At 47.9% G+C, this 12,908-nt stretch overlaps 1 protein-coding gene across 1 annotated transcript; it reads right to left on the reverse strand.

Moving 5' to 3' along the window:
* Positions 1-5,281: 5,281 nt before the first annotated feature.
* Positions 5,282-6,722, reverse strand: LOC119381210 (elongation of very long chain fatty acids protein AAEL008004). The gene has a single exon (XM_037649158.2). It carries the CDS (start codon positions 6,266-6,268, stop codon positions 5,474-5,476), a length of 795 nt encoding a protein of 264 aa, XP_037505086.1. The 5' UTR covers positions 6,269-6,722; the 3' UTR covers positions 5,282-5,473.
* Between the last annotated feature and the right edge of the window lie 6,186 nt (positions 6,723-12,908).

The following is a 12,908-nucleotide window of genomic DNA, read 5'->3' on the forward strand; positions in this document are numbered from 1 at the left end:
CGTCCAGAAACATCTTCCTGGCCTCATCTGTCTTCACAATGAGAAAGCCAGACATGCGACATCTGGTATGTTTCTATGCAACTCACCTGTTGAGTGACATATTCCTTGAGCGGCGGACTCTTTGTGATGGTGCAGCGAAGGACTACTGTTACGTTCGAGACCTTCGCCCGATAGCAAACGTAGCCGAATTAAACTGTATTGTCCTTGGGCAGCGATGTTGACGAGAAACCACGGCCATCATTGGGCTCTTTTACAGCTCTTGACGAGCTAGCCATCCTGCGTCCAGGAGCAGAATGAATGGGCTACGCACCCACACTTGCAGGAATGTGTTGTACCCACGTAGCCAAACAAATGTAAAAGGAGAACACTTTCTATGAAGTGTTATGAACGCGCTGCGACCCACCACCGTAAAGGCTCCCGCAGGCTGGACTCCGAGCACGACTCCCTGGGAATGTGCCTCACAACCAAGCTGCATTAATGTGCAAAACGCGCGACCCTCTCCTTTGCTGGCGTCCCGCTCAGAGACACCGGACGCGTTCGAACCATAGAGAAATCCCAAACCACAGAGCTGCACCCTTCTCCTCCTAGCATCTCAGTGGTTATAAAGGACCGGCGCATCTAGCGACGAGAGCTTCTTCGTCCACGTGTTTTTTTCGTGTTTTGTCCCCGTTATGAAATAAACGTTTTTTTTTTTAACACGAAAGGGTTTTATACCGGGGTCCACCAAGACTTCAGTGACGTATTGCCGTCACGGAAATGACGTCGAAAAAATTTACACGATCAGATGGCAAAGAAAAAAAGTGCGGTCAACGAACCCACGACCGCTCGGTCCATAACAGATGCCGGGCACGCTATCCACTGCGCCACGATTTTTTTTTATATCTCCCAATTCAAAAACATTCTTCTATAAACTCCATTCTGAAACACTCTCCGTAAAAACATGGTTACAAACAAAAGGCATTTTTGTATCGTCGGTCAACTGCCGTCTCTGTGATATACCTGAAACAATAGAGCATTGCTTCGTGAGCTGCAAAGATGCGATTCTTTTCTGGGATGTCCTTCAGCGAACTCTGCAGAAAGAATTTGAAATTAATTCGTACACTATTCGTTATTTGATGCCAACACCTCTTGATGAAGTGCCGTACGATATGTTCTTTGTTATTGGTATGCACAGTCTGTGGAAGACGCGAATGCAGGACCGTAACGCAAAGCCGATCACCTCATCACGTATGCATTTCACCCGAATGGTTATTAATTTAAAAGAAGTTTACGACGAACTTGATTTCACACCGGAATGGTACACAATCTTGGCGAGGTGCTTAGCCTCGCCACCTTTTCTGTGCAGCACCTGATGAAGAACTCTCCCTGGAATGAAGGACTATAAGTTAGTCTTCCAGTTTTTGTGGCAGTGCTTGTACTTTCATTGTCGCTAAGTGACTGTAGTAGTGTAACTCTGTGTTATAGACTGTTGTGATACTGTGTACTATTTTCATACGCATTCTATTAAATACCATGATAAAAAAAAAACTGCGCCACGATCACATACTTTATCTAAAGGCTTTACAAACGCGCCTTTTATATCTACCACTCTCCCAGTCGGCGTGGTGGTGTTGCCCTCTGGGAGCGGTAAAGTAAAGTAATTCGTTATTACTGTGGCCTCCGCGACTAGCACCTGCAACGCGTTACGCGTCCGTCCCATTCGGCGCGTTTTCAATAGAACTTCAATTTAGTCAATACCTTAACACACCGCGAGGTGACGACCTTAGCCCATGTGTCGTAAAAGCGTCGGCCTCACTCATAGCATCAAGCTAATCCAAACCAAAAATAGCTCTGCGACGCACGCCTGCCTCACCTGGCTGTAACACCGCGTTCCCCGCTCACGCGCTCGCCCCGAGAAAAATCGCGGCCTGGCTACTTGGGCGGCACGACGCGCTTTGCGTTTCCCTGTAGTCTGGCCGTGGTGTTCAATCATATTTTAACATGCCGCGGGAAGGCGACCAAGTTCGGCGTCCAATATGCGACGCTCTTCTGGCTATCACACCTCGTTCTCTGATTACGGTTTCACCGTTGACTACTACAGCTACCACAAGGGTTTGTTTAATCATTTAACATGGACGTTAGTCGTTGGGATGGAGATGTACCACCAATCATCAAAGTGGGTGCATCCACGTTGAACGGTGCTATAGCTGCCAGACAACAATATACATTGTACAAACTCTCTTTTATCAATGTACAGTAAACATTCAGCTACTTCTGTAAGAGCACGCTTTCCTTTCGTGTTATTCCGATTCCTATGACGGAGGGATCAACCATCTTTTTTCTTCGTTTCTTTGGCTACCTTTTGCACTGTCACTGCCTGGACCTTCCCAGCCCAGTCGTTTGGCCCTCACATGCTACCCGTGAAACCCTGGTACCTCTCGTAACACAAGGCTTCGTTGAATTTTGCGTTAGCAGAATAGAAGCCCTCTCCAAGACAACATGTAAAGCCGACGTGGAGGACTGTACACATCAGAAAAATTTAGACTTTGCGGAAATTTATTGTCAAACTCGCGTTTCGGTGGTTGCGGGATGCGCCTTTTATGAGGCTGTTTCGGACGCTGACAAGCGCCGGAAAGGGGATAAAATACGCCATGCCGATGCCGCCTGAAAAAAAAAATAATATTATCTGGGGTTTAACGTCCCAAAACCACGATATGATTACAAGAGACGCCGTAGTGGAGGGCTCCGGAAATTTCGACCCCCTGTGGTTCTTTAACGTGCATCTAAGTACACGGGCCTCCATCGAAAATGCAGCCACCGCGGCCGGGATTCGATACCGCGACCTTCGGATCAGCAGTCCAGCGCCATAACCACTGGACCACCGTGGCGGGGCCGCTCGAAAACAGCGCTCTAGAGAAAGTAGCAACGTACAATAAAGCTATACGCTTACGCATCAAATATACAACTCCCAAAGGATATTCTACGCGGATATTTCATATCCGCTACAGAACGATAGCTTTTCTCTAATAATAATATTCAGTTAGTCCCGTCTTGCTCGAACGTTGCAATCAGTGTTGCGGAGTTGCCACTCCGGAATCGGAATGATTCCTGAATCATTCCACATTTTCGCGACCCCGGAATGGAATGGGGACAACGCTTGTAGGAATGGAATGTGAATGTAATTAAGCGCCTTTTGCACGGAATGGAATGGGAATGGAATTAGGTCTTTTTCATAAAATGAAGCACGTTTTCGTCTATGGTTATGAGTGACATGAGCCTATGGTCAGCCTTACAGATTGCTCCTGAAAACTTTCTAACATCTTGTGTTCACAAGACTTGCGCAAAGCATTGGTAAAGCAGGATTTTATAATGCCTCGCTTAACTAGTTTAGAGTGCGCAGAATGAAACGGCAGAATTGGCTTATTCCCACGTGGTTGATATATCCAGCAAGAACGGCCATCATTCAAGAATAACTTGACATCGAGGAACCTAATTTCTGTCTTCGTACATTTATAAGCAACGCGCCTAGCACAATTCTGTCCTTATATAGACTGTGTTGCTCCGAAGTTTGTCTCTATTCTTCGCGTAACTGCGGCTCTGTGCCGTTGGTATCCGTCGTGCGGAACTACGGCGGCGGTAAATCCCCCCACCCTACGCCTTGTGATTTTTTTTTCTCTTGTGTACCCAATAAAGTTGTTTCACTCACTCACTCGGCGGCGCCTCGAGTGCCTGCTGACTCCCCACCCCTTCACTTCATTGTTTTTGCTTCTGTCGCCGTTGGCGACTCGGGCGCATATTCGAAAAAGCGCTTATCTAAGTTGCGATGCATATTGACGCTGGCGCAATGCTTGTGTTCACTGCAAGCTTTCGTATACCAACTTGCCCGCCGTCTCACCTCATACTCCCCTCACCCTGTCTAGGCGCTCCAGACGGATGGCAAAACTGCTTAGTCTTCTTGAACACTACTTTTGTCTGCATAAAAATACGCTATGTCATCATTTTAGTATTCACACATTTAAGCTTAAACAATGCCAATATCGCCATTCGTTCAAACTTGCTGACCAAGCAAATGCTATGGTAGCGGAAGAACTACCCCTATGGGAATTAGTAGGGTGGTGTACTGCAGGAGATATGTCACCAAGCTACTATCACTTGACCTTGGTGACGTGTTTTGCGTAATTTTCCAGTTCTTAATGCATCTGATGACATCAGCTTTATGTTCATTCTTAACTCGATAAAACTATGAAGGTGCCTTTCCTACAGTGAGGAATTACAGGAATGGAATTGAACTGCCCGGCCATTCCCGGAGTGAAAATGGGCTGTTTTTTTCATTCCGAGGAATTGAAGGCAATGGAATTGTGGTAAGTTCTAATTCCCCGGAATGGAAATGGAATGGAATGGAGGCGCCCATTCCGCAACGCTGGTTGCAATCAATCACTGAAACAACTCGATTTCACGAACTGTAACTGTTCTCACATGACTTCCCCTACAACAATGTGTGCGACCTATCTGTCAATGAAAGTGAGTGCAGATAATGAAATATGGTTTCTAGGTTGTTTATTCTTTGTTCAAGGCAGAAAAAAGCTAAGGTTAACGAATCACTTCACGAGCAAAAGATGTGTAACGAACAAAGTAGAGCAGCCCGCTTTATTGTTCTCAAGTTTTACATGCAAAAATCGACACTTAAATCCTACCACAGCACCACAAAATCAACCTTCGAGGTCGTCTTACTGATCGAGACACAATGTTCAAAAACAGAGCCTTACACTGTAAAACGCAAAATGGCAAGGCAACAAAAAAAAAGAACTGCAAATCACAGAGACACAGTAAACAACCGCGCTACCCAATATGTTTCCTTGCTGCAGCATCTTCTGTTGTTAATGGTGTTTTGTCGTTTGCTAAGTTTCGTGTTCTAGAGAGCTGTTGGCACTGCTATGCTAAGGGGCTCACTTCTGCAGACAGCTTACTGAATCCCACCGGTACCGTATACTTGCCCATCATCTGAAGCTCCAATGTCAGACTGTTTGCACACACTTGTTCTATCGCGTTAGCACACCGACCAAGTGAGAATAGTCATTCGTGAGCCCACATCATTAAAAACTGTCTACACCACTGGTTCCAATGCAGGTAGTCGTAACGATTACATGTGACGAGCAACGGAATAGTCCAATTTGAAATCTTCGACCTTGAAGCATGGGCGGGGTATTCAAGTCAGCCGTCGTTACTTAGATTTGGAGCAGCTAACAATTCCTACGTCAAACATGCACTGTCACTCAGTACGTTCTCATGCAAGACTTATTTCGCGGCACTTTCAGTCGGGTCTGTTGCAATGTCCCACAGGTCCATGTCCGAGCTCACAAAGACCAACACGCACACAGCGATGTCGAAAGGTACCGGGACACACAAAAATAAACTCAAGGAATGAAAGGAGAACGGAGGTAGCTGTAGTGGAGGTACCGGTCACAGCGTGCACGAAAGAACTGGAGGAAGTCACTCAGGCAGCCTTCGCACGTTTCCGGTAGGCCTGCATGTAAAAGCGCACAAACATGACAAAGTAGAAGGCCACTTGACTCATGATGACAAGCACGTGTGCCAGAGGATAGCCGCAGTCGACGAACAAAGGTATTGGCGCATGCACCAGCATGAATATGAACTGGGCGATCTGCAGCTGAGTCAAGTAGCGCTTCCACCAGAGGTAGCGCTGGAAGCGTGGGCCCAGCAGCGTCAGGAAGTAGTAGGTGTACATCACGACGTGCACAAATGTGTTCACGTGAACCATGAGCACGGCCTGGCCGTCAGGGCCGTAGGTGATGCCGAACCAGCCGGTGAATACGACCATGACGTGGTGCCCCACGTGCAGCACAGACACGTGCGAGTCCTTCTTGCGGAGTACGAAGAACACCGTGTCCAAAAAGTCCACGATGCGCACCATCAGGTACCACCAGAGAATATCCGCTACCTCGATGCTGTTCGCGGAACCGCTGAGGTCCAGCCCCTGACAGAAGAAGCTGGCACCGCCGCCGAAGTGAGTACGGGATCCGATGGCGAACAAGAAGTACACGTTCACTACGATCATGGCCGCGTTGTGTACCATAATTAGAGGCCGCAAGCATTTGAAAGGCTCTCTCCCCTTCATGAAGCGTGGCCCGACGAACTTGACGACGTAGATGTAAAAAAGAATTACCGTCGTGATGAACGGCACATTGCCGGCAAGCTTCCAGTCCAGTGTCCGCGGGTCTCGCGGTGGCAACCATTGGCCCTTGCGTAGCTGCGTTAGCGGGGAGGACATGCTGGTTCCTTTCGTTGTCGTCGTTGTGAGCTCTGATCATCTGGTTGACGGGCTACAAGTGGACGCTCCCTTCTATGCCGTTTCTCGAGAAGCAGAGGCTTGAATTCCCATTTCTAATCTGAGCTAGACTCGTTCACTTTCTCTTTTCACGCCGCGCTCTTCCCATCGAGCGATCAAGAATTTCGACAGATCCGTCAACCTACCGTCATCTTTCGCTGGGCAGGAACGGTGTCTTCGAGCGGCAAGAGAGCATCAGCGCGGCACGAATCTTCTGATGTTCTCGTCAGGCGGATTGCAGCAGGCGCCCGTGAAGAGCAGCGTCTCCCTGTCTTGAGTCGCGGGAACCGCTGAGCCAGCCGCTGGTCTATTCACAACGCCACGGACATTCATAGAGCGGCTATTGCTCCATGGCTTTCAACGGACACGTCTTGCACGTGGCTCGTACGAAAGTGTATTCGTCTTCCTTCTTTTCTCATATCAGCTGGAATGGCGCAGGTCCGTTCATATTCGCCTCTAAGAAGCAGAAAAAAATATGGTTTTCTCCTATACCGTGGCGTTTCGGTTTTATTACACATCTCAACGATGTAACGCCACAGAACATCTATATAGGTACCTTAATTTGTTTTTTACCTGTTTACCTGTTACTCTGTTTTTTACCCGACATGTGGCTCATGCCCACTACGGTGTATTGGGCAAGAACAGGGGATATTCATAATGCTTTGTGATCCGGCAACACTGGGCATGTCCGCCATATTTTGTAGGCCGCAGTTACAGTGTACTAGACGCAGTTGAGGAATCGTCTGTTATGCGCCTCCATTAGGAAAGGCCACGGAGAGGCTCTGCAGCAGTCGTTTGCCAGAGCTTTCGGGCCAAGAAAATGCAGTAGTTTCCTTCGACATCCAGTGGCCAGTAGTCATCGGACCTCACTGTGCTCCCAGAAATCAACACAATAACGGAGTTTTGCGCACTTAAAGATCCACCTGGACGGCACCTGAATAAGGCGTGCCGCTTCGCAACTTGACCTTTCGCCGAACCATGCCCTGTTGCGACGCGCACTTCTAATCCGAGGTTGGCGTTCGACGAAATTGTCTTGTCGAGCAGATGTCGAGCAACGTTGATGATGTTCATGGCGTTTCGCACACCGTTGCACAGAGAGAGAATAGGCACCGTCCACTGACCAGAGGGAGCTGCTTTGCTTGCACTGGCCCGTCTCAAGTTCGCTGACATTGGCCGTTAGGGGCACGCAGGGGCACGCGTCCCCCGTGTAGCCCGGCCACATTCCGCCCACTAATGCAGGGAGGAAGACATGAGCACCTCCGTGCCCTTGAGGAAGACGCGCGCACCGCGTTCCATTTTGACCGGCCCGTCTCAAAGTTGCTTTTTTCATCCGCTAGGCTGTGCGTTCTGGCGCTGCAGTCACACGGGAAAACTCGACTGCACGGTGCCTATGGCGAAAGCACAGCGAACGCGCGCTTTCGCAGCCTCGAGATTCGCTTGCCGGCGTTGCCGTTTACGTTCAGCTTCGCGAGCGTCCATAGCGCCGTTGCGAAGGAGGGTGCAACGCTTGCAGGCGCTGCCGTTTACATTCAGCTTCGCGAGCGTCTATACTCTGTTCCAGAAGTTCCGTGCAGCAGAGCCAAGGCTACATGACCCTTCCACAGTGCTGCACGGAACTTCTGGAACAGAGTACTCTGTTCCAGACTCTGTTCCAGAAGTTCCGTGCAGCAGAGCCAAGGCTACACGACCCTTCCACAGTCCTGCACGGATCTTCTGGAACAGAGTATACATCGCCGTTGCGAAGGAGAGTGCAACGGGAGCGAGCGAGCGCTGCATTATATACGAGCTCACAGCTGTGGCGGAGAGAGAGAAACGGGAGAGGAGAAACGAAGCGGAGGCAGCGCTCACGCCACCTCCTCCACCCCACCTCCTCGCGCTCACGCGAGGAGAGGGGGAGAGTTGGCGCATGCGCAGTGAGGAGCGGACGCGTGAGGGAAGGAACGACACAGCCCCGAGCAAAAGCTGCTTCGCATCTAAAAGCTCATCCCGCGCTCGAGTTGGATGCAATACGTTGTGAACTTCATCTATCGCGCGGATTGTCGCGAATACCGGAAGCGATGAGCGCGTCTCAGAAAATTTTGACTCTCGTGTTTCGGAGTTTACACCGCAAGCTACATGTCTCGCACGGTCTTCTCATCGTGATGAGTGCCCCTGGTGCGGAGGGATACCAACACTGACAAATATTACATACAGCTGTCCCTCGCGTCCTGTTGCGGCAAACTCCGCGCTCATAAAACACACACATTACCACACTGGTCGTGGGAGGCGCAACTCTCGGATCAGGCCTTTGGAAGCCAACCGGCAACGCTGGACCAGGCCCGGCGAGCCGCTATAGCCAGTGGAGCACTGGAAGAAGGGCCCCACCCACTTTCGTTGCTAATAGGAATCACTAATAAACGTTTACTCTCTCTCTCTCTCTCTATCTCTCTCTCATTTTGCCGCTGCTTACTTACTCATTTAGCGAGACGTGTCTATGCATTGAACGCGTGAGATTATGGGTTTTTTTAGCGCTGTTTGCGTTCCTTTACCGTATGTATGTATGTATGTATGTATGTATGTATGTATGTATGTATGTATGTATGTATGTATGTATGTATGTATGTATGTATGTATGTATGTATGTATGTATGTATGTATGTATGTATGTATGTAGTGAAGTGGACGCGCGCAGGAAGCGATTTATTGACGTTTGAGCCGGGGTCCGGTCGAAACGCCCATAAATCTAAATGCTACAAGCATTTGCAAAACTATAGATAACGTGTGGCTGAGCTCCTCGATGACAGATCACAATATCTGCTGCTGATATAATATAAGCAATTACGGCTTAAATGTCCGGCTCCAAGTAACGTTTTGATGTAGTGACTGGAGCTATTCGGTTGTCCTACAACTGCACTTACGACCATATATATGCGAGTTTTGCACGCCGTGTGACCTCAATCGACGCGATCAGGCACGTTGACGCCAGATTCGGCTAAATGTAGCTCACACTGAATACTGTCTGTGTATCATCAAACAGATAAGTGCGCCACTGCGCCCCGTGTGCAACTTATGGGAAGACATAGCTCACTTAATCTGCTCTTGCAGGCTATTTAATCTAGAAATGTCCGAACTCGACATTCATCAGAGAGGCACATCTCTCGAGCTGGAAGACGTTCTTGTATTATCGACAAGCACTGCCTGCGTATTTTATATCAACGAAAGCGTTTTCGAAATTTCTCAGAGACATTGACCCCATTGAAAAACTTCAGTTGTGCTTTGCCTTGTTTACGTTCTGAATCTGCCACGCGTCATACGTACCGATCTGGAGTAGCATGCTAGTCAATCCGCAGGGCGAACCTATTCAATACTCATTAAAGGGACACTAAAGTAAAACAATGAATCGATTTAAACGGATCAGTTATTCTTCGAAAACTCTATAGTGTCGTTAATTTCACCGCCATAGGTTTATTAATAAAACAGAAAGTGAAGGTCAGAGTTTCACTTGTTTTTAATTTCGCGCCGGAATCTCAGGACGTCAGAGTGACGTCAGAGATTTCAAAGAGTTTCTTCATATTTGGCCGCATTGGGCCAACGAAATTTTCTGAAACTTAGGTACGGTTAGTCTCTCGACCATTCAGAAGACGATTTACTTCATTTTTTGCCAATCAAGAACTACGTAGGCCCTAGTAGACGCCGTCAAAATCTATGACGTCACAGCGAGTTGGTGCTGCGACGACATAGGTCGCGTCGCCAGCAGCATTTTCTTTTTGCGCGTTTTCTCACTTACTAGGCGTCTTCTCGCGGCACAAGTTGTGCTTTTGGTACAGTTCGACCTCGTTATAACGAACACTGATATAGCGAATTATCGGTTATAGCGAACTAATTTTAGTTGGTCACGCTTCATCAGTGACACTTATTCCTTTTATAACGAAACCGAAAACGCCATGAGCCGCCACTATATGGGCTGTAACGAAGAAATATTTCACCTGGAGAGGCTCAAAACTCGAAAGGTAGCATAAAAAGCAGATATTGAAAGACAATTCACAACCAAACTGAAGGACAACTCACAAGCGCAGGCTTGTTTATGAACTTTGTTCCGCTGAAATTGCACCTTATCGTGTTCCGGTCCATTTAGTTTGAAATGCCAAAATGATACAGGATACAGGATAAAGATACAGGTGAGGATTACTTCGTTTATCGTTGGTTTAAAGCTTTGAATAATGCATCTTTGTGCGAGCCAGGACAGCCGATTTGTTAGAGCCTATTTTTATATCTACTGTTGCAACGAATATCGGATATAACGAACTAGTTTATGGCCCGAATGCTGCTTCATTATAACAAGATTCGACTGCATAGAGAAGGGGTAATATATTAATATGAGCAAAATCGTTTTTCTCTTTAGTGTCCGTTTAAAGAATATCCTATTTCGGTTACATTTACTATTTCCCGCGCCCCGAGAGTCTTACAAATGGCAACAAAACGCGCCGACTAGTACGCCCGATTTTCCTGATACTTCTCGCACGCAAGGAGTCGCGCGCGCATAAAACGCACGCCGGACGCAGCCAAGCTCGTCCGCTGAATGAATGATCGCGTGCTGGGAGGCGAGGAAAACCAGCGACCACACTGCATGCAAGATGGGCGCGACAAGCAAGCGGGAAACTCTTCATATATACCGGCAAGATGGAAATTTTTGATGCCACCGACTGTTGCAAGAAGGGCGCAACTATATAGTCACAATGATTTCTTAAGGCGAATCTTTCTATCGAAGAATAAGCGATAACAAAAATAATAAAAAGGCAGAACGGGGGGGGGGGGGAGCCAGCTGACATCACGCTCCTCCTGAACTTTACTTCGCATGAACTTTACTACGAGCTTTACTTCGCGCACTTTGTCGATACTGCGACTCTTCCTTTACTTTTTTTTTTGTTTTCTGCCTTTAGCCTTCATCAAAACGCGGCCGAGATGCAGCTTGAGACCTCTGTGATGTGGTGCACCGAGCTATACCGTTGCTTGTGGAATACGCGTGTACTAATGAAAGTGAACCGACGACTTCCTAAAGGTCGCGTATCGGCCTCCAAGTGCGAGCAGTAAACGCTTGCGACTGACATGACGCTGTATGTGACGATGGCGCCAGTGACTGAGCTGGTGTGAACCCGAGCGGATAGTTTGCTTTGACGTCACCGTGGCCGTCACGTTTGGGTACTGAGCTCGGTGGGAAGCTGCTTCCGTGACGCCACGCGCAATCTGTTTCTTGCCGTAATAGTCATATATATGTGACATATGTGCAGGCAACTTCATTCCTGTAGGTGAGCCATGTAGTGCATATGTAAATATAATTTTTTCTTGCAGCCACCGTTGTGCTGACAATCTTCATTTTTTGTTAATCATAAATAAAACCACACCCCTTATGTAATGCTCCCTCAAAAAGGGGGCCATTAAGGTAATAAACTGAACTGAACTGTGTGTGTAGGATGGCCGAGACGCTCTCAACAGGCCCGTAGCCAGGGATGGAGGGGGTGCTAGCCCCCCCCCCCCCCTCATCCTCGAAATTTTGATGAGACAGAGTGTTTTACCAAAAAATAATGAAAATAGGCGTTTTTCTCACATAGTCAAGGCCTTCAGCAAGTGCCCCCTTCTCCGAAAAAAGTTCCTGGCTACGGACCTGGCTCTCAATCTGTTTAATCAGCTTTTCTTCCCTGATCTCCCGCAAAAGTGTTTATATTGTTGCAAATGATGTCAACTCAATCCAATTCAAACTGAGGTGTTGCATTTTTCCTTTATAGTTCTTTTTACTTCTCCGGCGCCCTCGGCCAGGGGCGTAGCCAAGGGGGGGGGGGGTTCAAACCCCCCCCCCCGAAATTTTTCAGTTTTGCTTGCGTATATAGGCATGCACACATACAAACGCACGCACGAACATACATAAAGTATGGTTGAACCCCCCCCCCCCCCGAAAAAAATTTCTGGCTACGCCCCTGCCCTCGGCATATCCTTTATCATTGGTTAGCGGTGCAGATGTCCCCTACAGGGCGTACGACGCCTCAGTGTTCTTTATTGCAGCTTTTCACTTAGTGCAAGGAGTCTTGAGAGGACGGCGTGAAATGTAGTGCATTATATGGCAATGCCAGTATATACCTCGACGAGATAACAAATTGGGGCGCGTTGGTACGAAAAGAGGAGTCGTCATGGCGCAAAAAAAAAAAGAAGGGGGTGGTCTAGGATCAGGGGAAGTAATGAAGCGGGACGCACAAGTGCTATATTTCCACAAAACAAAACTTTATTGGGAAACAGTATTTCGAACTGTGTAAATATGCACTAACTAATGAGTTCACAAGAAGTGCGTACGCACCTTTTTTTTTTATCCATAGGTGATATACGCTGACGCATCGCCTGCAGGCCGTCGCAGATTTCGACGCAGTTTATCCATATCGCTGTGTTATACGTATAACGTGTATTTGTCTTAATTTCCCTGCTTTTCCCAATAAATGTGTGGTGAAAACGCTTGAGCTTGCGACTTCCTCTCTGTCTCATTTATGCGTCAAAATTTCTCATTCAGTGCTACATTAGAGAAACAGGCGCATCCGACGCTGGGTGCATTTGAACGTCT

Source organism: Rhipicephalus sanguineus, chromosome 2, assembly GCF_013339695.2.
Source record: "Rhipicephalus sanguineus isolate Rsan-2018 chromosome 2, BIME_Rsan_1.4, whole genome shotgun sequence".
NCBI lineage: Eukaryota > Metazoa > Arthropoda > Arachnida > Ixodida > Ixodidae > Rhipicephalus > Rhipicephalus sanguineus.